General features: G+C 56.9%; 1 protein-coding gene across 3 annotated transcripts in view; it reads left to right on the forward strand.

The window, feature by feature from the left end:
• Nucleotides 1–20,471, forward strand: part of LOC119104458 (ras-GEF domain-containing family member 1B) — a 148,148-nt gene that overhangs the window by 36,677 nt on the left and 91,000 nt on the right. The window contains exon 1 of one of the 3 annotated variants that reach the window (XM_037228162.1): nt 18,925–19,077. The exons of the other annotated variants lie outside the window; for them this stretch is intronic. Within the exon in view, the coding sequence (XP_037084057.1) occupies nt 18,998–19,077 (80 nt within the window). The 5' untranslated portion in view covers nt 18,925–18,997. Of the gene's footprint in view, nt 1–18,924; nt 19,078–20,471 lie in introns of those variants that run through there. 3 annotated transcript variants of the gene reach the window in all.

Genomic DNA, 20,471 nt, shown 5'->3' on the forward strand with positions numbered 1-20,471 from the left:
CTGTGTTCCCTGTACCGTCGCACCGACAGCTCGCGCTTCCGTGTGTTCCCTGTAGAGTCTCGCTGACAGCCCGTGCTTCCGTGTGTTCCCTGTATAGTCTCGCTGACAGCCCGTGTTTCCCTGTGTTCCCTGTACTGTCACACCGACAGCCCGTGTTCCCCATGCTCCCTGTACGGTCACACCGACAGCCCGTGGTCCCCATGCTCCCTGTACGGTCACACCGACAGCCCGTGTTCCCCATGCTCCCTGTACGGTCTCGCCGACAGCCCGTGTCGCCCCGTCTCGCTCTCCCGCCCCGCCTCCCCGCTTCCTCGTACGCCGCACGGCGGCCGCCGCGCACGTGTTTACCGTTAGAATCTCGTCGGTCAGACTGGCCGCTTTAATCAGGCCCGTGAAGCCGCCTGGGGGAGACCGCCGGCTGATAGTGCCGGTGCTGCGTCGGCCACAATACCGCGGCGCTGGCCGCGGGGCTGGCCTGGCGCACTGCTGTGGCGCAGTTTTCGGGACTGGCCTGGCGCACTGCTGTGGCGCTGGCCGCGGGCTGGCCTGGTGCACTGCTGTGGCGCTGTCCGCGGAGCTGGCCTGGCTCAGTGTCGTACGAACGCGGTTGCGTTCGACGCGGCAGACGCGGACCGGGTTGTTGCTGGTTGATGCTAGACTGGTGCTAGGTAGGGTTATTCTGTCCACCGTTGGCGCAGTCAAGGGAGGGGCCCTGCCTCGAGGCCCGCGTTTTTCTTCATCATAGACAGCTGTTGACAGCAAGTCGAACATCGACACAATTCGTCCTCAACGACGCCCGCCTCCTCTCCTAAGAAAATCCTGGCTGCGCCCCTGCTCCGTGCCCCGCCTGCTGGTATGATGCTGCTGAGGCTGCTGTTCTGGCGTGACGCAGGGAGAGAAGCTGGAGTGCTGTGCCATCTCAGAGCGTATGACGATGCTCTGAAACCATGGGACTACCCTTATAACACAAGTTTACCTGCCTGCGACGTTGAAAGTTTTGTTCGGGTGCATTGGGCCACTTAAAGCATCGGCCTTACGTGGGTGCACCGGATAAAATGGAATCAGAGTAACTCATCGCTCTGTGATTCTCCAAGTCCGTGTAATTTGTAACCCCACAAAGTGATACCAGCCATCAACGCATACTTTTGCAGCAGGGATTCGGCTCAAACGAGTTCTCCCTGGCGTTCCAATGGCTCATTGTTTACTCCTCCATGACACTGCAGCCCGAACCCGTTCTCCGCCGTGACGGCGTGGGTCAAAGCATGGCGCCCTGCTGAGACGGCCCGCTATGCTCCGATGTCAGGGGCGTCACCAGGGCCAGCGCCTGTGGGCCAGGGCCGATGTCAGGGGCGTCACCGGGGGTGTAGCCGTGGGCCGGGGTGTCAAATGACGCACCCGTTGTGAGGGCCCTTGGTCCCCAGTCGGCTGCGCTCCTGGCAGACCGGCAACGGGCGGCGAGCGCCTCCTGGCATCGAACAACGCGCTGAAGCGGCCATCTTCTGGAGGCCGGGGCGGCGGACAATCGCGCTATCCCGTCCCCTGGCGGAAGATGAATCGGCGGTTCGGCCGGCGCGGATGTCGGCCGGACGCTGAGACTGCTGTCGTTTTGGTGGGATATATATTGGTAATGACGGGGAAGACCTTGAGACGATAATGGCGATAATGCTGCGTGAGAATGTGCGACCAATAGGTGGACGATGGCTAGCACTATTGCTGGTAATGGTTATGTTAAGGATACAATATTACGAACCATCGTTGTCATAGCAGTAGTACTGTTGTCGTAATGATAATGTCGTTATTGTGCTGAAATATTGGTTACGCCAATAATCAACATTTGCAGTGCAAGGATAAGACAGCTGCGATGGGTAGTAGTCCAGTTAGTTTCGTATTCAGTTGGGGGAGGCTTTAGCCCCTCATCGTGGCCTCCAGCCCCTCGCCAGTAAAGTGGGTTAAACTTTAGAAGTTCATGTGTTGGCGACCTTCGGGTGTAGATTTAATAATTTTTCCTGGTTCAGCCCCCCCCCCCGCCATCCTCCCAACTCACCGCTAACCCCTACTCACCTCACCCCTGGCAGTGAGCATTATACGGATTGTGACGAATGCGACCGCGCGAACGAAGCAAAGCCGGGATCGCCGCCTCAACATTTGCCAATGACGCGGATCTTCTTACGCGGCTGGCAGCAGCATCTCAGACACCCGGCTGTCACGAGCGGCGGCGACCTGCGCGGCGCAGCGTAACCAGCCCCAGGCAACGCCTCCGAAACCCACGCTCCTCCACCAAGGCCTGCACTCTTCCACCAACCGCCGCTGTTGTAGCCCGACTCGCTCGACCGTAGACCACAGCTGGGCGGTCGGGCCAGGCCGCAGCGACCAAGCTCAGGTTGCCCTCCGGGCCGCAGTGACGGTGGTGGTGACGCAGTACCAGGCCTGGACCTGGTCGGGGTCTGCCTGCCGGGGCCAGTTCTGCAGAAGCGCGCTCGAGGGAGCGGCCAGCGACGGGAGATATCCGTCCCAGTACCCGGGCTGGACCTGGTCGGGATCTGCCTGCCTGGTTCAGTTCTGCGGTCGCCGCACTCGCGGGAGCGGCTGGCGACGGGAAACGTCCGTCAGGTGACGTCAGAAGGGCACGTGACGTTACACAGGCGGGTGACGTCACATACAGGTGCACGACGTCACACAGACAGACGGTGTCGTCCGATACGGATCATGGTCCGAGACATGCACGGATGGCGTTGCGGTGGTGCAGTGCGCAGGTGGACGGCTCACCGAACACGGTGCGGGGTCCGCCCGCTTCCGGCGTCACCGCCCCAGCAGTTGGTGGGCCTTCGTGCAGATTTGCGTTGGATTAGTCCCGGTCCTGCTGGGCTTGGCTTTAGCCATGTATGGTCAGTGCCTGTCCTTGTCGGGTCAGTTCCAGGCGGCCATGTTGCGTTAGCCCCTGTTCTTGTTGGGTTGGTCTCGGTTCTTTCTGGGGCTAGTCGTGGTCGGTGTTGTATTGGCCTTCGTCCGTGTCGAAGTGGCCCTGATCGGTGCTAGGCTGCCGTTAGTCAATGTTGGGTTAGCTGCGGTCGGTTTGTGGTCAGCTGGCGGGATGAGGTTCTGTGGAAGGAGTTTGTCAGTTGGTTCGTTCATTGTCGGTTGGTTGTTTGTTGGTGGGTTGTTTGCTAGTAGGCTGGTTGTTGGTAGGTTGGTTGGGTGTTCCAGGTATTTGACCGCTAGGTGTTGGCTCTCAGGCAACAGTTTTTGCACCTAGAGCCTCAGTTTAGAACTTCAGTTTAGTTTGGACCTAGACGGATCGAGCCGAGTTGACGTCGGGCCTCGAATTCGACGCACTTCAGATGTAACTGAATTCCACTCAGTCGAAATACTCACACCTGAGACGGTGAAATACCTTGACGAAATCATTGTGTTGACATTTGCTTCAAATACACACATACGGTGTTGGGACGTTTGATTAAAGGCGAACAACAGAACGACATACGACAATGTCGTATCTTCTGCCAAGCCAACACCTGCTCACCTCACCAAAACATGTGGGTGCCCTGGTGCTCATCGATAACCACCTGAATGCAGGTTAGCCTTGAATCGCGGCCGACCGATTTGTCTGTGATATGCAGGCACCGACGTGGTAGGTTGATTGAGTAGGACCTCTAAATACGCGGATGGCAGGTAGCTCGTTTTTGTGCTGTTTTATTCCGAAGGCAAACGAAATGATTCGGGTGTGAAGACGGCTGGACAAGCCAGTTCAAAGCAGGATGCGGAGCAAGCGTAACGTGTTGTACACACAGAACGCAGAGCGCAGAACGCAGAACGCGGAACGCAGAATGCATAACTTAGAACGCAGAACGCATAACGCAGAACGTAGAACGTAGAACGCAGAACGCAGAACGCAGAACGCAGAACGCAGAACGCTGGACGCTGAACCCACCACCGAGGTGGTGCTGGTTCAGTTGGAGGGCTAGTTTGTTTCTGGTCTTGATAAGCCGCACAGATCAGTGCAATTCAGAAGTTCGAGTGGCTACTAGCTTCTAACTAAGCTACATTCACTTACCGCTATCGTAAACACTCTGACGCCATCATCCTCCCCCACTATTTCCTGTTCGTCGTCATCTTCTCCATCTGCAGCCTTTCTGAGGTACCTCGAGCTCCCTCCGCCCTCCAGCCATGCTCTTGTGGCCCGTAGCCAAGTGGGCGAAACATAGTCTGATATCTTGCCACTGACTCGGGCGAAAACGGTAACCATGGAAACAAAAGCCTCCGACGTAGTCTACGTCACGGGAGATCCTCCGATTTCCGCGAACACCGAGCGGATGACGGCCCCCGCAGCACCTGCGCGAGGCCGCAGGACATGTCCTGTCACGGAGCATGCGGGCGTGGGATGCCACGACGTCCAGCTTTTTGACCGAAGTGTCCTCGAAGTTTCGACCGTCAGCGGCAGCAGGGGCATCGCCACGGGTGAGACCAGCGCTGGGTCTTCACACAACCATCTCCTGGGGCAGGGGAAGCTCGCTGCGAACCGTCATCTCCCATGGCTAGAGAACGGCGAGCTGAGATCGGGCAGGCAAGCTGCCAAGACGTGCCCCTTTCATTGGAGGGGTGCTTCAATTCCTTCAGCTTCAAGTTCAAAAGTTAAAAAGAGGCGGCAACTTCAAGAGTTGTTATCGCCGCCGCCACATCTGCCACGCTACTACCTCACACCACATCTTTGGCTAATTCCTTCCGATTCCATCTAATCGGACACGCCCTTCGCCCTCCACCTGTCCGCTGCCCCGCACTGCCGCCTGACACCCGCCCAGCCGTACCCGGGCCCCCGGCAGGGCGTGCTTGCGTGCGCACCACGCCGGCACCTCTCGGCGCCCTGTTTATTGCTGTAAGAGGCCGGATACAGCGAAGGGCTGTTGCGTGGTTCTCTCGAGGAAGCCCTTCGGCTGCACTTGATTGCAGCAGCCAAGAAAAGCGGGTGATGGCCCTGGCGACAGGCGGATGTGGGTGTGGTTTGTACGTGAAGACGGTCCCCAAACTAAGGCTTGGGGGACCGTCTTCTGTTTCATGCCGGGGGAGACTCTGAACAGTCCTTGCTAGGATGGCATGTGTGCACACAACTCCATGGTGATAAGTATACGTTCATTAATTGTGTTTGCCCTTTGCATTGGATGTTTATTATGTATATATGCACGCACATGGGGTCGTTTAAGTCATGTTTATTGTGCTTACAATGAAAGGCTTATTTTCTAGCTGTTTAAGCCACGATCATTGCGCTGAGCGAGAATCTGTGGCTTACCGAGCGTTATCAAAACGCCATGAAGAAGCGAAACACATTAGCGGAATGAATTTCCGTTCCACTCACTTCCACCTCCACGAACTCCCATCGAATTCCGCTCGTACCCGCGTTATCCACGAGCCTGAGGGCCGCCTCCACCTGACGCGGGCGGCTCACTCCGCCTCGCCCGCCAGTGAGGTCAGCGCCTGCCGGGAGAGGTGGAGAAGCGGGCGCTTGTTGGGGGGGGGGGGGGGGGGTCCTCGCTGGGGGAACCGGGTGCGACGGCGCCGTCTGTTTGTTTATTTGACTGCCACGTCTCTCGCGCCCACTGGCCGCTGGAGGCACGGCTGGACCCGGCTCAGCGGCGACGGTGGGCCGACCTGGACCGGATAGGCCACCTCGGCGTGGCCAGTGTCGACCACCGACCGGAGGTCACAAGGCAGGCCACACCTCTGACCTGTGATGACGGCTGGCCGACTGCCGCCAGCTAGAACATCTCTGAACTCGGCGGCGGCGTCACTGCAGATCTCCACGTGTCCTCACTGGCGACAACACGCCGTTGCCCGTCGTCTGTGATGTCAACAGATCCCCCTCCCAATGCTCAGCGTTTACAGACACACGCTATGCTGACATCGCGGTTATCATCGCATCACCTTTAGATTTATCAAATAAAGTAATGATGAAGATGAGGAATGAATAAATATATTGTCATCAATAAACCTATGATTTTGTGCCCTTAGCGATGTCAGTAAGCTGCACGTTGTCTGTCGCTTCATTACAAACGCCATCTGCTCACCTGGCCTTCTCCATTCGATCTTGAGGCAGCATACTCGCAGCTGTGACCGTGGCTTTTGGCAGCGTCCTCCGCCCTGCAACAGCGGTTGCTTCACAACAGCACCCCGATACAATCGGTGCAACCAGCCAGCTGGCGAGAATCCGACCAGAGACGATCGGTCATGGGGAGCGAGCTTGTTTTGTCGGTGTTAGTCTGAGTGGCCGCGTGGGTGGTGCAAGGATGTCAAGAGGGTGTTAGGATTCATGGGCTAGTTTAGAGGACATGAGCAAGATGAGTAAAAATGATGCGTCTTCAGTGGTCCGCATACATGTAACTACGTCTCTGAGATTGTGGCCGGGGGAAAATCAGGATGGACGTCTCAGACTGAACTGCGGGGGGGGGGGAGGGCAACTAGACCTGAAATGGTATGTTTGGATCAGAAAAGCACGAAGAACATGTTTTGCACGGAACAAATCACACTTGCGGAAAATTAGGGGGACATGTCCCCATGCCTCCCCCCTGCCGCTCTGTCCCCTCATGATGGCATGTATACCCATGGTGAGTCGTCGGTGACATCAAAGCCTGTGTGCTTGCGAGCCAAACCTGCGCGTCGAGGCCAGTTTGGTGTCGCGGACGTTCTCATGCGTTGGAGCTTCCCGAGGACCGGCCAGGGTCCGGCGGCGGCTCGTGTCCAACGACGCAGAAACTACTGGGACCGGAGGCGGCGTACCAAATGTTCTTGGCGAGAGGGCTCGTCATGCACATGCCCCCACCCACTCTCCCGCCACCACCCAGGCTGTTGCAAGTTTTGCTTAGGAATGCTGGAGACTGCCAATGAATCAGACGACACTGACGTACTTTCGGAAATCTGAACTGGCGTGCCCGAAATCCATTTTCAAATCGTATTTTGAGCACTAAGCCAAGGCCGTTTCTAAGCCCGGGGTCGCCCAACCTCCGGTTGATGCGGTCCCCGCGCTGCGCTCGTGCCTCCGAGCGGAACGGGCGGTTCCGCCGCGGTCCCCGCCCACAGGCACCACCCGCTCGCCCGCCGCTGCCGTTTGTGGTCGGCGGATCACGCGCCTCGCACCAGTGTGCTCTCTACGGGCTGGTGGGTGTGGGTGCGGGTGCGGATGTGGCGGGGCGAGGGTCGCTGCACCGCGGCGCGTTGATGTTTGGGGCAGCGAGCGTGCCTAGTGGGGTAGGTCCAGGTCGCAGGCGATGTGCCGCGGGGAAGTCCGTACCGGAGGCGGCTGGATGTGCGCTTTCGCATGCGTTGGTTGTTGGCTGGATGAACATGTCCTTACTGAGTGGACGTTACGTTCGCGGTGGACCGCGGTCTTGAGGCGGTATCGAAGTCGATTAGGATGATCTGCGCTTTGCGACGCGACTTCTGTTTGGTCATATAACTCTCAGACCTGCCAAGGTCCTTAACACGCATGCCTCGTGCCACGCTCTGGCCACGGCAAATGCGGATCTGTGTGCGTTACAATAGTCGGCGATGAAATGCGTATTTCTGCTTCGCGTCACGCGCTAAGTTCGTTTGCAGCACTTACAAAGTTTGGCCGGGTCAAACAAATGTTGAAGTCCGAGGGAGTTCACATCCGAAGGCGCAACTTCAACGTTGTGAGGCGCTGACGACCGGCCTCAAATTGGCGGTCGTCAAGCGGACACCCACCTCCACAACGGATCTCGCTTTCACCGGCGATTTGTGACGTCACTTCCGGATTGGCGCGACGCGCTATCGCTGCGTGACGTCACGCTCCGATGCGCGTGAGCCAATCAAGGCCACGCCACAATACCAACATCAGCATGCCGTCCCTGACACGGTGCAGGGGCGTGTCCGGGTCCCCTAAAGACGGAAGGGGGGACGCCGCCCGCGTGCGGCCACGCGCCTCTGCCGTGCTTGCCAGCACCGGCGCTAAATAATTGGACCGAGAACGGTTTTTATGCAACGCTTCCGCGTGGTCGCCGACGGGAGCCGCACAAAAAGCCGCGGCTTCTCGGCCCGCATTCCGGCGTAGCGCCCGCTGTCCGGCCGCGACCGCCAGTGTGACCGAGACAAATTGGGCTTTTTCACCAATTAGCTGCAGCGCCGCGGAGGCTCGGCGACGGCCATTGTTCTAGCAATGTGTTGCTGAGGGGTGGGGTGGGGGGGGGGGGAAGGGGGAGGGAGGCGAGGGGCGGTTGTTGCGGCACGGTGTCTTGCCGGATGCTGGTTGTGCGGAGAGGGCCGGTCCTTGCCCGATGCTGGTTGTGCAGAAGGGGTCGGTCCTTTCCCGACGATGGTTGTGCGGAGGGGGCCGGTCCTTTCCCGATGCTGGTTGTGCAGAAAGGGTCGGTCCTTTCCCGACGATGGTTGTACGGAGGGGGCCGGTCCTTTCCCGACGCCGGTTGTGCGGAGGGGTCGGTCCGTTGCGGACCATGTAGGCGCCGCTGTTGCACCCAGCCAGCTATCCCGCTCACTGAAACAGTTTATCTGTCGTCAGCAACTTTTCACCTGTTTGGAAAGATGGTTGTTTTCGGAATTCGGACGGATGCAGGTGACCGAACGGGCCATGCGCAGTGGCTGGGGTGTTGTTTCCGCTGATAACTTCCATTTGTCCTCAGCACCTACCTCCCGTTGGGTTAAATCGTGGCCATCTAGTTGGCGCCTTGCGGCCTATCTAGCCATGCACGCACGCTCCACCTGTTGGGGTAAATCGTCGTCATCCGGCGGGTGCTGTATGGCTGAGCTTGCCGCGCGCGCCGACAAATCTTCAGAAATCTTCAGAAATCTTCAGAAGCGTAGATAGTCCTCAGAGGCGTGAGTCATCAACTGAATGAGCTGCTGGAGTGGCGCATTTGCCACTTCACATCGTAGCCTACGACTTCAATCACAGCCAGGGGCGTATGTAATGCGGGCGTAGGGGCTCCTACACACTGTGAGACGATTCGCATGCACTTATCACGTTTGACGCTCAATTGGACCACGATTTGAGCTCTGTAGCGGTAGCACCCGGTCCACCCCCAACGAAAAGAAAATCCTCTCACGCTCTTGGTTACGTTTAGCCCGCTGTTGACCACTGAGCAAGGCGCTGGCCTGCCTGGCCGCGCGTGATCTGGTGGCACCTCGTCCCTCCCCTCCCCACCTCCCGACCCCGCCCCGCTTTGTGTGGGTCACGTGACCCCAATCCCAGCGCCGGTGTAGCGCGCCGGCTCTGCCGAGGCGTGAAGCACGGCTCACTCCCAGGGGCGCAGACGCGACTCTGAAAGCAGGGGAACTCCTCGTAAACAGCATTACTGCCGTGCGGAAGCATCTACCATCCTCCACCACCCTCTACCATCCCGCCTACGGCTGGTGTTGAACTGTCGCGATGATTGTACGGTCGCCTGTCGCCTTGTCTTCTTGCCCGCCGCGCTCCCTTCCCGCACCTATGCTGCCGCTCACGTGGCGTGCGCCGGCCGCCCTTATGACGGTGCTGGATGTGGAGGGGAGGGGAGGTGGGGGAGGTGACTCACCCACGGTGGACTGCTGCGCGCGCTGAGTAACGTTTCCACCGGGAGATAGAGCGCCGGGAGGGCGGAGTCACGCCACGGGGGCCCGGTGAGTCACGTGAAGCCGGACTCAGGAAGGAAGGGAGAAGGAATACGGAGAAGGTGACGATGACGGTGACGGAGACAGAGACAGAGGCGACGGAGACGGAGACAGAGACAGACACAGACAGAGACAGAGACAGAGACAGAGACAGAGACAGAGACAGAGACAGAGACAGAGACGAGGAGCGAGGGAGAGGGAGAGGGAAAGGGAAAGGGAAAGGGAAAGGGAAAGGGAGAGGGAGAGGGAGAGGGAGAGGGAGAGGGAAGGGAGATGGAGAGGAGATCATAGTTTGTTCGTGCTGTCTCGCTTTGAGGGGTTTACGACAGCTAGTTGCGACATTTTACTGCCTCGCGTAATTGCAAACTGCCGCACGTGCCTCTCGGCGCATGCCGTTCAAGTTACGCACGCCGCCGTGTGTGTTGCAATGCAATCTTGGCTCCAGCCATGCCTGCTGAGACATCTCGTTTTTCTTGAACGATACAGCTTTGTCGCGCCGAAACAAAAAACCGGTTCTTCTTTTACAGCGTAATGGTGGGCGTGTGGCTCTTCGAAAGCCTGGGTCATTTAGGGTGTCAGTGCTTTGTTATTTCTAGCACACGCTGATGTATTCGATAGTGGTGTTTCCAAGCTCAATCACTGCTCTCTAACTAATCTTTTCTACTAAACTTGATTTTATTAGCATGCGTAGGATGCCATAAGGATGTGCGATGCCGAATCCAAGCACTCCGGAATCATTACGATGCTATCACATGTGTACCTTTAGTATCTCTGAATCCTCTTGAAAACGTTACACTGTCGCTGCACTGAAATACTCAAGCGGTGTCTGGAATGTATCTGGCATCACCGGTTTCAGTCTGAGGGGCTTCAGGACAGGCTCAGATTTTAGAATGAGGCCGCGCGCTGAACTAGTGTTGCCTGCTGCGTGCTTGTGGCGAGTTTCGTTCGGGCCGCCAGCACAAGCATTTGTCACCGTGTTTGGGCGGCCAGACGAAAGCACGTAGACATTTCAGGAATTCAGCCCTTCCTACGTGTCGGGTTCTCCGCCACGGAGGTGCCCAGAATAGCCAGGCGGCACGGGCCGCAGGGAGACGGGCACCTCCATCCGGGAGATACGCACTGGCAGCGTCGGGCGTGTCCTGCTAGCCGTGTCGGTCTCCCATTTGCCATTTGGCCGAACAATGGGGAGGAAATACATCCCGCGGCCTGTTTGTCGCTGGAAGAATGGTCCCAAGCGACAAAAACCCGGCGACCCGGGCCGGCGCGTGATGTGTGGCACTCGCGGCGGATCGAGCGGATTTAGTGGCGAGGGGACCGGGCTTCATTTCCATCGCTCTTTTCCATCGTATTTCATGGCTCTCTTCGGTTTCTGACCCAGGACCGCTCAAGGCCAACAACCATCGCGTTTGTGTGATATTTATGTCGATGATCTTTTTTGTGTCACTGTTATCGGGTAAAGCTTCATGGCTCCATGACATGGCATCTTTATTAGCGTCCCGTTAGCTTTACAACAATCGATCCACCCCTGAAATAAATTGTAGTGTTCGACAGGCGCTATCAGATAAATCAGCCATCGATCATATTGCAAGGCTCAGACAATGATGTGATTCACGTGCCCAAATCGCCAAAGCCCCAGCGGCGGAGGATAGTGCGGCTGCTCGCCGACTTCTGAATCTAAGAAGCCGTAGCCGCGAGGGTTTGGTTTGTCAACGCACAGCCAGTGAAGAGCTTGTGTTTTCTGCGGACCGAACAGAGCTGAAGGACCCCTTCAGGTGAGGGAAGCAGGAGCTGAGGGACCTCCTCAGCTGAGGGAGGTGGAGCCGAGGGACTCCTTCAGCTGAAGGAGGGAAGAACTGGTGGCGAGAAGAGCGGGTGAACAGAGGGGTTTGTGGAGGGAGAAGCTGTGGGAGGGGAGAGCTGAGGGATGGAGGAGCTGAGGGAGGGAGGAGCTGAGAGAGGGAGGAGCTGAGGGAGGGAGGAGCTGAGGGAGGGAGAAGCTAAGAGAAGGAAGAGCTGAGGGAGGGAGGAGTTGGACGAGGGAAGAGCCGAGGAAGGGAGAACCTGAGGGTGAGGGGAGTTAAGGAACGGAGCGGATGAAAAAGGGAGAAGCTTAGGGAAGAAGGAGCTGCATGACCCGGGAGCGGTCAGCGAAGACTGAGAATGCCCCTCCGCTTCCGACCGGGCGCCCGACAGCAGCGGCTAAGACATCTGATCCGCCTGCAGGTATCCGCCTGCGGGTATCCGCCTGCGGGGCTGCGGAAGACGGACAACTGCCTCCGGGACCCGGGGCAGGCGGATGTGCTCGCTTACAGCTCGTGAGGGGAACGAACGAGCAGCGAATGTGGAAGGGGAGGGGGGGGGGGGGGGCTCGTCCACAGCGGCACGCACAGCTGTGTCGTTGACTTAGGCTGCATGTGAGGTTATGGCCGCCCTCCCATCGCGCTATTGTGCTGCTTTTGTGATGCCTCTATTACTCACCGACATTGTGACGAAGTGTTTATGCCAAAGCGGTGTGTTACAGTTGGCCAAACCAAACCTCCCAGCGACGAATTGGCGATGTTTCTGCTATTTTTCGCTTGTGTGAATCGAAAAGATTCCTTTGAGACCAGTCTCGCCCTTGTTTTGGACGTAACACCGTTCGAAATATCGCTGATGGATCCAGTCCTTTTCAGTTGTCGGTGCCAACTATTTGTTCTGGCTCATGTTTTGCCTCCTCAAACAAACTGCCCCATCATGCCGGCCAACTTTCGCTGTCAGTCAACCCCTGAGTAAAGATAATTATCAAGGGCCTTTGGGTGATCTGATTTTGGCGGTGTGGGGAAAACTGACTGTTTAGGGCTTCTGAGGCGCCGACATGGTTAGGAGTTTCCATCAATTACGTAACAAATTAGATCGGAACCATCTTTTTCTTTGTTTCTGTCGGACTGATTGATGGAGGCCATTGGGTTCATACACTATTCAGCACTGACTCATGGCGGACCATGTATTCTAGTAATGGCCCCAACACGGACCAATCAGGCCCTGTTCCTGTGCACTGAGAGGTTACGCTTTTAAAAATGTTCTCGTTTCATAGCGTGGAGGGAGTGAGAGTGGTTTAACCACGCAATGCAAAAGAGCTTGATGAGAAACCTGCCTCAGCCGTAGCCAGGCGATGTCAAACTGGGCGTGCTCCAAACCGGCCCCACCCACCTGTCCTCTCTAATGAACCGCAGGCGCGAGGCCCACTTCGTATGTCGACGGCCCCCGCCCCCTCCCCCTCCCACCCAACCCCCATCACCGTCTGGGTCAGCGGAGGCGGCCTGTTCCGAGCCGTACTAATTGGCTGATGTTGTTTTTGGCCGGTGTGCGGACACAACTGGCCCAATGTGCGGTGGGCTTGTCGTAAGTGGCGCGCGCCCGCGCTGTCCGTCGTCTGACCTTGACATGTGTCTTGAGGTCAAGGACGTGTGGTCACGTGCGCCTAATCCGATTATATACATCGGATGCATCATATAGTGTATATCAAATCGGGAGACCTAAGCCAGAGTCGGTTAATGGCTTTTGGATCGCGCCATTATAATACAAATGCGTCACATGCATTGCCAGCTATAGTGTAATGCCAGTGAGAGATCAAAAATGAATCTGGAAAGGAATCCATGCTGTTCTTTATGGGCCTACGGCCTGAATGTTTGATTGAGCGTCGCGGATTTCGTTGGGTCATATGGTCTCAACGTACTGCATGTCCAAGGTTTTACAAGCATGTGCATCCATCACTGTATTTGGGATGGGCCCCTGGATGGACATCGGTTGACAGGGATGAGTCTCGGGCGTCGAGATGAACAAACCAAACGTCAGCGGTTACAAGCCCAGTCAATGGGAACCAGCATCGTGTTTGCTGCACGCGTATCTCTTTGGGTTTTCTTGCTCAACCAGCAACTGCCGCTGTGGATGCGAATTTATTTTTTAAAATTATGCTTTTTATTTTCTATTTCAATTATCCCGTGCGCTATGAAGCCGCCGAGCTAACCCGTCAGGGAGGGCTTTGCACATTTTGGGCCAGACAGGGGTTGGCTAATTTGTTGTTACATAAAGATTCTCTGGTCATTGGCCTCTCTCGTCTCTCGTCTTGGCACGCATGCCACATGCCCGATCGATCTGGCCGCGCGCTTTGGCCTGGCTGTCGGGTGTGCTGATATTCTTTGTTTATCCTCAGTATCTTCCCGCCTGTAGGGGTCAGACGTTGAGAACTAATTGGTGCTATCAAACCTCGGCTAGCCGTGCTGGCCTCCATGCAAACCAAGACAATAAGAAACAATTAGAGCTGGCCGGCCATGCACGGTGTAATTTAAGTCAGCCATTAAAAGCTTCCTGTGCAGGGCATTGAACCCGGACCACCCGTTCCACTCGCCGCCCCCTTCGGCCCTATACGCCCATCATTTCGCGCTTAGGTCACCTACAAATGGGCGGGTGAGGCACTTCTAGGGAAATGTCCTCACCAAACGACGACATTTGCTTGCTTCCTGGGTATAAATCTTCGAAATCACATCTAGCATCTCTTTTAAGGCTCGACTCGCGGGGACACCGCGAATTGCGTATGAACTACGAAACGGGCGGTGACGTAGCACAGTTATGGCATGCCCGCCGACTACCTCCGCGGGAATTGTGTGTTCGAACCTGGCAGCAGGCGAAACATTTCGTCTTCGCCCACAATATTTGGCGCGAAAGGTGTTCACGCTAAATGAGCAACTAGATTGAATGCGTCGGTAAATGATCGAAACGTCATTATCAACTGGAGAACGAAAAAACACACACGCACAGGCGTGCGGCGCAAACGCTCCTGAGCGTTCCAACAAACATGCATGGTTTGGGAAACAAACCGTGCAGGGTTTGTCCGTTTGGTCGTGGGTTTGTGGCGGTGACAGCTGTTTGTTGTCGGCTCTCGCTGTCTGTTTGTGTTACGCTGAGCTCATGGACGGCGCCGACTTCGGCCGTCGCGTCACCGAGCAAGACCGGGCGGCATCAAGTGCTTGGGGTCCGCCAAGTTACGGGGCGGGTGTTGGCTTGGATGCGCCGGCAAACGAGGAGACAACGCAATCTGAAACCTCACTTCACGGAGACACATGTAACAGAACCTATTATATGCGTGGGCCATTTTTTGAAAACTTCAACTAGCATGGTCTCGAGGGCTGAACTGGAGAAACCGAGCGCTGGGGGGGGGGGGGGGACGGAGAAGTTTTTTTTTTGTCTGCATCCCCATAAGCCGTGCGTATTCACGTACGTGTATGTGCGTGTTTATAAATGCACATGCGCGTGCATTTTCTTGGATTTTCCCAAACTCGAGGCGCTGAACCTTGTTCTCCAGTCTTCCGGTCCTCGTCGCCATAACCGGCGCGGTCATGGCTGGTCAGATGGTAAGAGACGGCACATTCGGCCAGTCGGGACGGCGCTGCAGCCCGCGGCGATGCAATAAGCCGACTGTCGTCCGCGCGTCTCCCGCCAGCTCATTGGTCCTGGGTTCATGACGTCAGGCGGCGTCAGCCGCCGACTGGCCCCAGATTTGGTGACGTCACGGAGACCATTCGTTGGTTGGAGTGCCTGACTGATGTACGCAATAATTGGCTGAAATGGCGCGTGACATTTGCGGTTTGTTCTCGATGGAACCCAGGCATGTAGAAATAACCAGCTGTCTTACAGCATTATCTGCCACCGTGTTGTCTGCTTGCAACGTCTCCGACCGCTGAATGATTTGCTGATGGAGGCTGCGTAGTGACTTCTCACTTTATTTTTTTAATGAACCGGATATTGGCTGCATAGGTATTGCACCTCTGCCGCCATTTGCTGGGCATGTCGCAGCGCCTGTAGTTAACACCACCATGGCTATTGATCCTCTTACCGTTTGTACCATGGGTTGTCGTGACTACAACAGACCAAACACATAACGCCAACTTTACTTCATGGTAGACAAAACACCGAACACACACAGCACACAAACTCGGTTCATGAGCGGGAGCCGGTTCATGAACCAACGTCATGGCTGAACCGAGACGGGTTTCAAAACCATAGGCATGAATGAACCAGCGCCCGCTCATGAGAACAGGCCGGCTCCGCCGACTGTGTACGGATTCTCACGGAAGACCGGCATCAGACTTGACGTCGATGTCAGAGCCTGTCCTCTGCGCACGGTGCGCCGTGCCAGATCATGTACCGCGTGAGACGCGCGCTCGCATCGCACTCACCACGCAGCAGCTGCGCGCCCTTCATCACTATAGTGATTCGCTGGCCGCCGTCGCTGCGGGGTGGCGCAGACATGTTCTGGATCGCCCCAGCCGGCTGGCACGGCGCCAACAGCGCAGCCGCCTTCCAAAGATGTGCCTAGCTGATTTAGTGCCGTTGTTTCCGTGCAGCGTTCATGGGCACGTTGCGAACGATGAAGGAGTAAGTTCAGGTCCCTGCCGACTGGGTTGTCACCACGTGGGTATTATCTACTGGAGGCAAGTCATTGCCATTACGGAGGGGTGGGGGATGCACCCACGCTTTGTGGGTAGAGTCAGCTTTGGGTGCAGCCACTGGGGTGCAGGTGGACATGTTCTCAGGTGTCTCAAAATGAAATGTTGTCCTCAGTTTTGCCAGTACAATATACGTTTTTGACGTTTTTCTGAAACGCTTTTTCAGGGCAGTTCGTACCCGATATTTTATTTTGATCCCTCCGCTCACGATCATGCCCCTCCTCAACCCCATGACGTCATCATGGATTTAGCAATGGAGATCCGGTACCCTGACCGTTGTGATCTAATGGTAAGAGAGGTGGGGCTAGGCTTCTTGGACCCCGCAGTTGCCCAGTCAATGCCTATACCCTTGAGCCTCTCATTCCCTGACCACACTTCGACGTAAAGCAGAGGGAGACGGGCTCTGCCCCTGGGTCCCAGAAGATGCTACGCCACTGCAAGTGCACTTTGGCCGCTTAAATACGTGATCGCCTTCCACGCGAACATATCCCCGTGACCGGTGGATTGTTCGGCGCCTGCCGCCATGCAGCTCCTCCAGGTGAGGTCGTCCGGCGGTACAGACGACACCGCCGGCATTGTCGGCCGCGCCCTGTTCCGTGACCCGGTGCCGGGGTACGAACGTGACCTGTCCAGGCGAGGTGGTGCCAGGATGGGAGGGGGGAGGGGGGAGGCGGACCGCGGAGCCGCGTTTCCGTCACACATGTTCTCTTGGAGCTCGTCAGGGTTTGGAGTCAACGTCGGGGTTTGGTTGGAGCCATTGTCGGGATTATCAGACAGACGGGATCACTGTCGGGATCATGAAATACACGGGACCACTGTCGGGATCATTAGATACACGAAATCACTGTCGGAATCATAAAATACACGGGATCGCTCTAGGATCATCAGATACACGGAACTACGGACGGAATCATCAAGTCTGAGTCGGCTAAGAGTCGCTCAGACAGAGTCATAGTCGTTGAGTAAGAGTACGTAGCAGCGAGTCGATGCCTTGAGCTCTTACAAAGACGTTTTCCTTAACAGTCCAGCGCCATGTCAGTGCCGTTGCCATGATAGAGCAAGGGTTATGGCCAGAACAGAGTCAAAGTCAAAGTCGTGGCCGAGCTGGAGAGCTTATTGGAGGCCAGCCAGGGTCACTACCCGAGTACGGTCACCGTCGGCACCCCGCCAGACCCAGCGCGAGGTCAGAGTCCGAATCACCGCCCAGGTCGAGTCAGAGTCCAAATCACCGCCCAGGTCGAGTCAGAGTCAGAATTAGAGTCACAGTGATAGCCAGCGACGAGTCCGATTTTGAGCCAGTTGCCGCCGGTCGCAGATCGCAGGTAGCTAGATCTCCGATCGCCTGTTCTCAGAAAGGCTACATTGCGGACGTGGACTTTCGCCCGCGTCAGAGCCGACTGAGCTTTACCGCCGGAGAAACTTCGGCGCAGGGTTTGGCCGCTCTGAGGAAGTAGTGGCGGTGCCGATATTCCCGCCGCACTCCGGTGGTTATTGGCTGCTGGTCTCGTGCGCCGCGCTGACTGCTGGTCTTGTGCGCCGCGCTGGCTGCTGGTCTCGTGCGCCGCGCTTGCTGGAGTGATGGTCAGTTCTCTAGCGCCGTTCACGGCAGCTCGCTAGAATTGAACTGGGAGCGAGGAATGAGTAGCGATAGCTGGAGCGAGGCGTCCCGTCCACTTCCACCGCCATCTCGTGGTGAAAGGGCTGGTCCAGAGGTAGAGCTGCCTGATGAGTTACTACTCGGAGTGGCGATATTCAGGCGCCTATGCTGTGGAAGCCCGTCGTCGGTTTTGCCCCATCCGAGAAACATTGGAGTTGAGGGTTTCACGAGACCCTGTTTAGATTTCTACATGCAAACCTGCCGTGAATCCTCCGGTCGAGGGCTGTCAAATACGCTTCAAACTGTTTCCAGGTTCTAGACCTGGGCAGGGTAACGACACTAAATGACATGGCATGAATGTGTTCGTACGGGTTCCCTGCATAGAAGCATTTGCTGTTAGAAAAGGTCATTGACTTAATTTGCTCACGCCTCCAAATATGCTAAAACTGTTTCCAGGTCCTAAACCAGGCCAGGGCAACGGCGGCTTTAGATGGTATGGAATGAATATGTTCGTACAGGTTCACTGCATGAATGCATTTGTTTTATAATCGGTCATTGAATTAATGCGTTTACATCAGCGAGGGAGCCATATAATCCCCGGCCCGTTTCAGCCGACTAATGCGGCATCGCTGACGCGGGACAAACCGGCCTCGATGCCGTGAAACTGACGTGTCTGCCGGCGGTGCCGCCGGTGAAAGGCTTGCCTCCCCCGGACCGGCGGCGGCGTCGGACCCGGCGGTGGCGCGCGCCGTAAATGGCGTCCGATCCTGCCGGTCGGGGCCGGTCTGACCGCCCGTGCAGGGGCGCGTCCAAGCACCTGCGCGTGGAGGTGGGACGTCCCCGCCGGCAGAGGCGAGCCAGCTCTCGACTGCCGACACTCCGACAGACGGGGTTGGGGCTGCTGGGAGCACCATCGCGAGGCAGGGAAGGCAGTGGAGGCGGACGTCACCGAGAGTGTCCCTGGCGGCGCCTCTGCGCCCACTGCAAGGTGGGCTGCAGGACATCTCCTGCTGGACCAGTACGGCTATCGCCTTGTCGGAGGCCACGGCGCCCTGGACGTGCCCGAGACGTGCGCCGCTACATCAGCGCCATCAGCGCCGCCGCGCGCTGCGCGTGCAACACGTGACACGTGGCGGCAGGGGCGGCGGCGCGCGCTCAGCGAACGAGGCGGATTCGTGCGCGGCACGTGCACCACCTGACCTGACCTGAGCTGACCTGACCCGACGAACGCGTGGCGAAGCCGGTGGTGGTGGCGGACGAGTGAGGACGGGGGGTTCAGCGTCTCAGGACGGGGCAGGCCGGCTCCATGGACCGCAGCGTGCGGCTTCGCGCGCCGTGGCGGTTCAGAGCGTTCCAGGCGCGCTGGAGGCGACGGCTTCGTTCATGGTGAGGACCGCTTTGGCGGGGCTGGAGCTCAGGTCGCGGTCTCAGATCGCAGGAGCTCAGATCTCCAGCGGACAAGCGCGGATCTCCCGATCGGGTGCTCCCGATTTGCCTCTCGTCCCGCCCGCCCGGATCCGGGGCGGGACGCGGGGCAGCACCCAGTCGCGCCTTAGTTCGTGGGGGTTACGGAGGTGTTCGGCATGCACCGATAGGTGTGTTCAAAGGTCATGTTAACTCTAAGTGCCCCTTGTTTTAACGACCAGTATCTGCGCGTGATTCCTGGCGATTTGTGACGTTGCATGTCAGAAAAGAACGTGATTGTTGCTGTTTGGAGCACATGTCGCTATTCAAATGCATCAGGATCTATAACTAGTGGCAGAAGAGGCCTTCATAATATCGTGGGTATCCATCAGGGTTATATTTCACCCGTAGTCGTGGATGCAATGTGTCCATTTGTCGTGCCGAATGCATAGATGAATAAGACAGCTGCTGTGATATGGCCATTCTCATCAAGCGAATAATATTGACTATTCGTACACCAGCACAGTCTGTGGGGACAGGCTTTACGCTGTATTATTTTATGGACTTGAACACCTGCTTGGTTGTTCTGCTTAAATTACGCCTCGGGGTATTTGGAACGTTACGTCATCCTCCACAACTTACAATGACGTCAGTTGAATCGCCGCGCCATTGCAGCCTAAAATGGCTCATGCATTTATGCAAAGGATGTGAAATATGCCTTATAGACCCCAAATCACCACTCGCCATCGCTGCCCATGGAACCAATTCATTCACGGCATGAGCCCAGCTTGGAATAGCCATCCCTGATTTATGGCCGCGGAGTAGGTGCCCGGAAGGGTCCAATTCGTCAGCTCCCAGATTTGATGCGGCATGACGCTCTTGATTGTTTTTGGGCGGGTGGCGGCGATTTTAATTGTCCATGGTGTATCGATCATTCGTGGAAGGATCGCCGCGTAGGAGGTAACGGAATTATCAGCCCACGTGACTGAAAACGGGTGTGGGCGGCCGATTCCGGTGATGGTTGGCGCATGGCATGTGCTCAACGGCGACTGTCGTGCGAAAAGGATTTCCCGAACCACGGAACACACCTCGCTATCAGCGCACCCGTTGGGTTTCCTGAAATGGCGGAAGGCAACAGGGCCGCTCCCTCTTTACTCCTATCGTTATGGGCGCAAAATAGCCTCATTAAGTCGACGCGCCTTCATCCTGCCATAATCAGTTGATCTCTGTTTGTTTAGCCTGCGGTATTCAGGTGGCAGTATCGAGTCTGCCAGCTGAAGACACTCTTGCACTGGTCGAGCGTTGCTCAGAGCTGCACATGATGGTGCGGACGCCGACAACGAGGGAATGCTTTGTGCCCGAAATGCTTATGCTCC

The sequence above is a fragment of the Pollicipes pollicipes genome, unplaced genomic scaffold (genome assembly GCF_011947565.3).
Source record: "Pollicipes pollicipes isolate AB1234 unplaced genomic scaffold, Ppol_2.1 Scaffold_6052;HRSCAF=7182_pilon_pilon_pilon, whole genome shotgun sequence".
NCBI classification, from domain to species: Eukaryota; Metazoa; Arthropoda; class Thecostraca; order Pollicipedomorpha; family Pollicipedidae; genus Pollicipes; species Pollicipes pollicipes.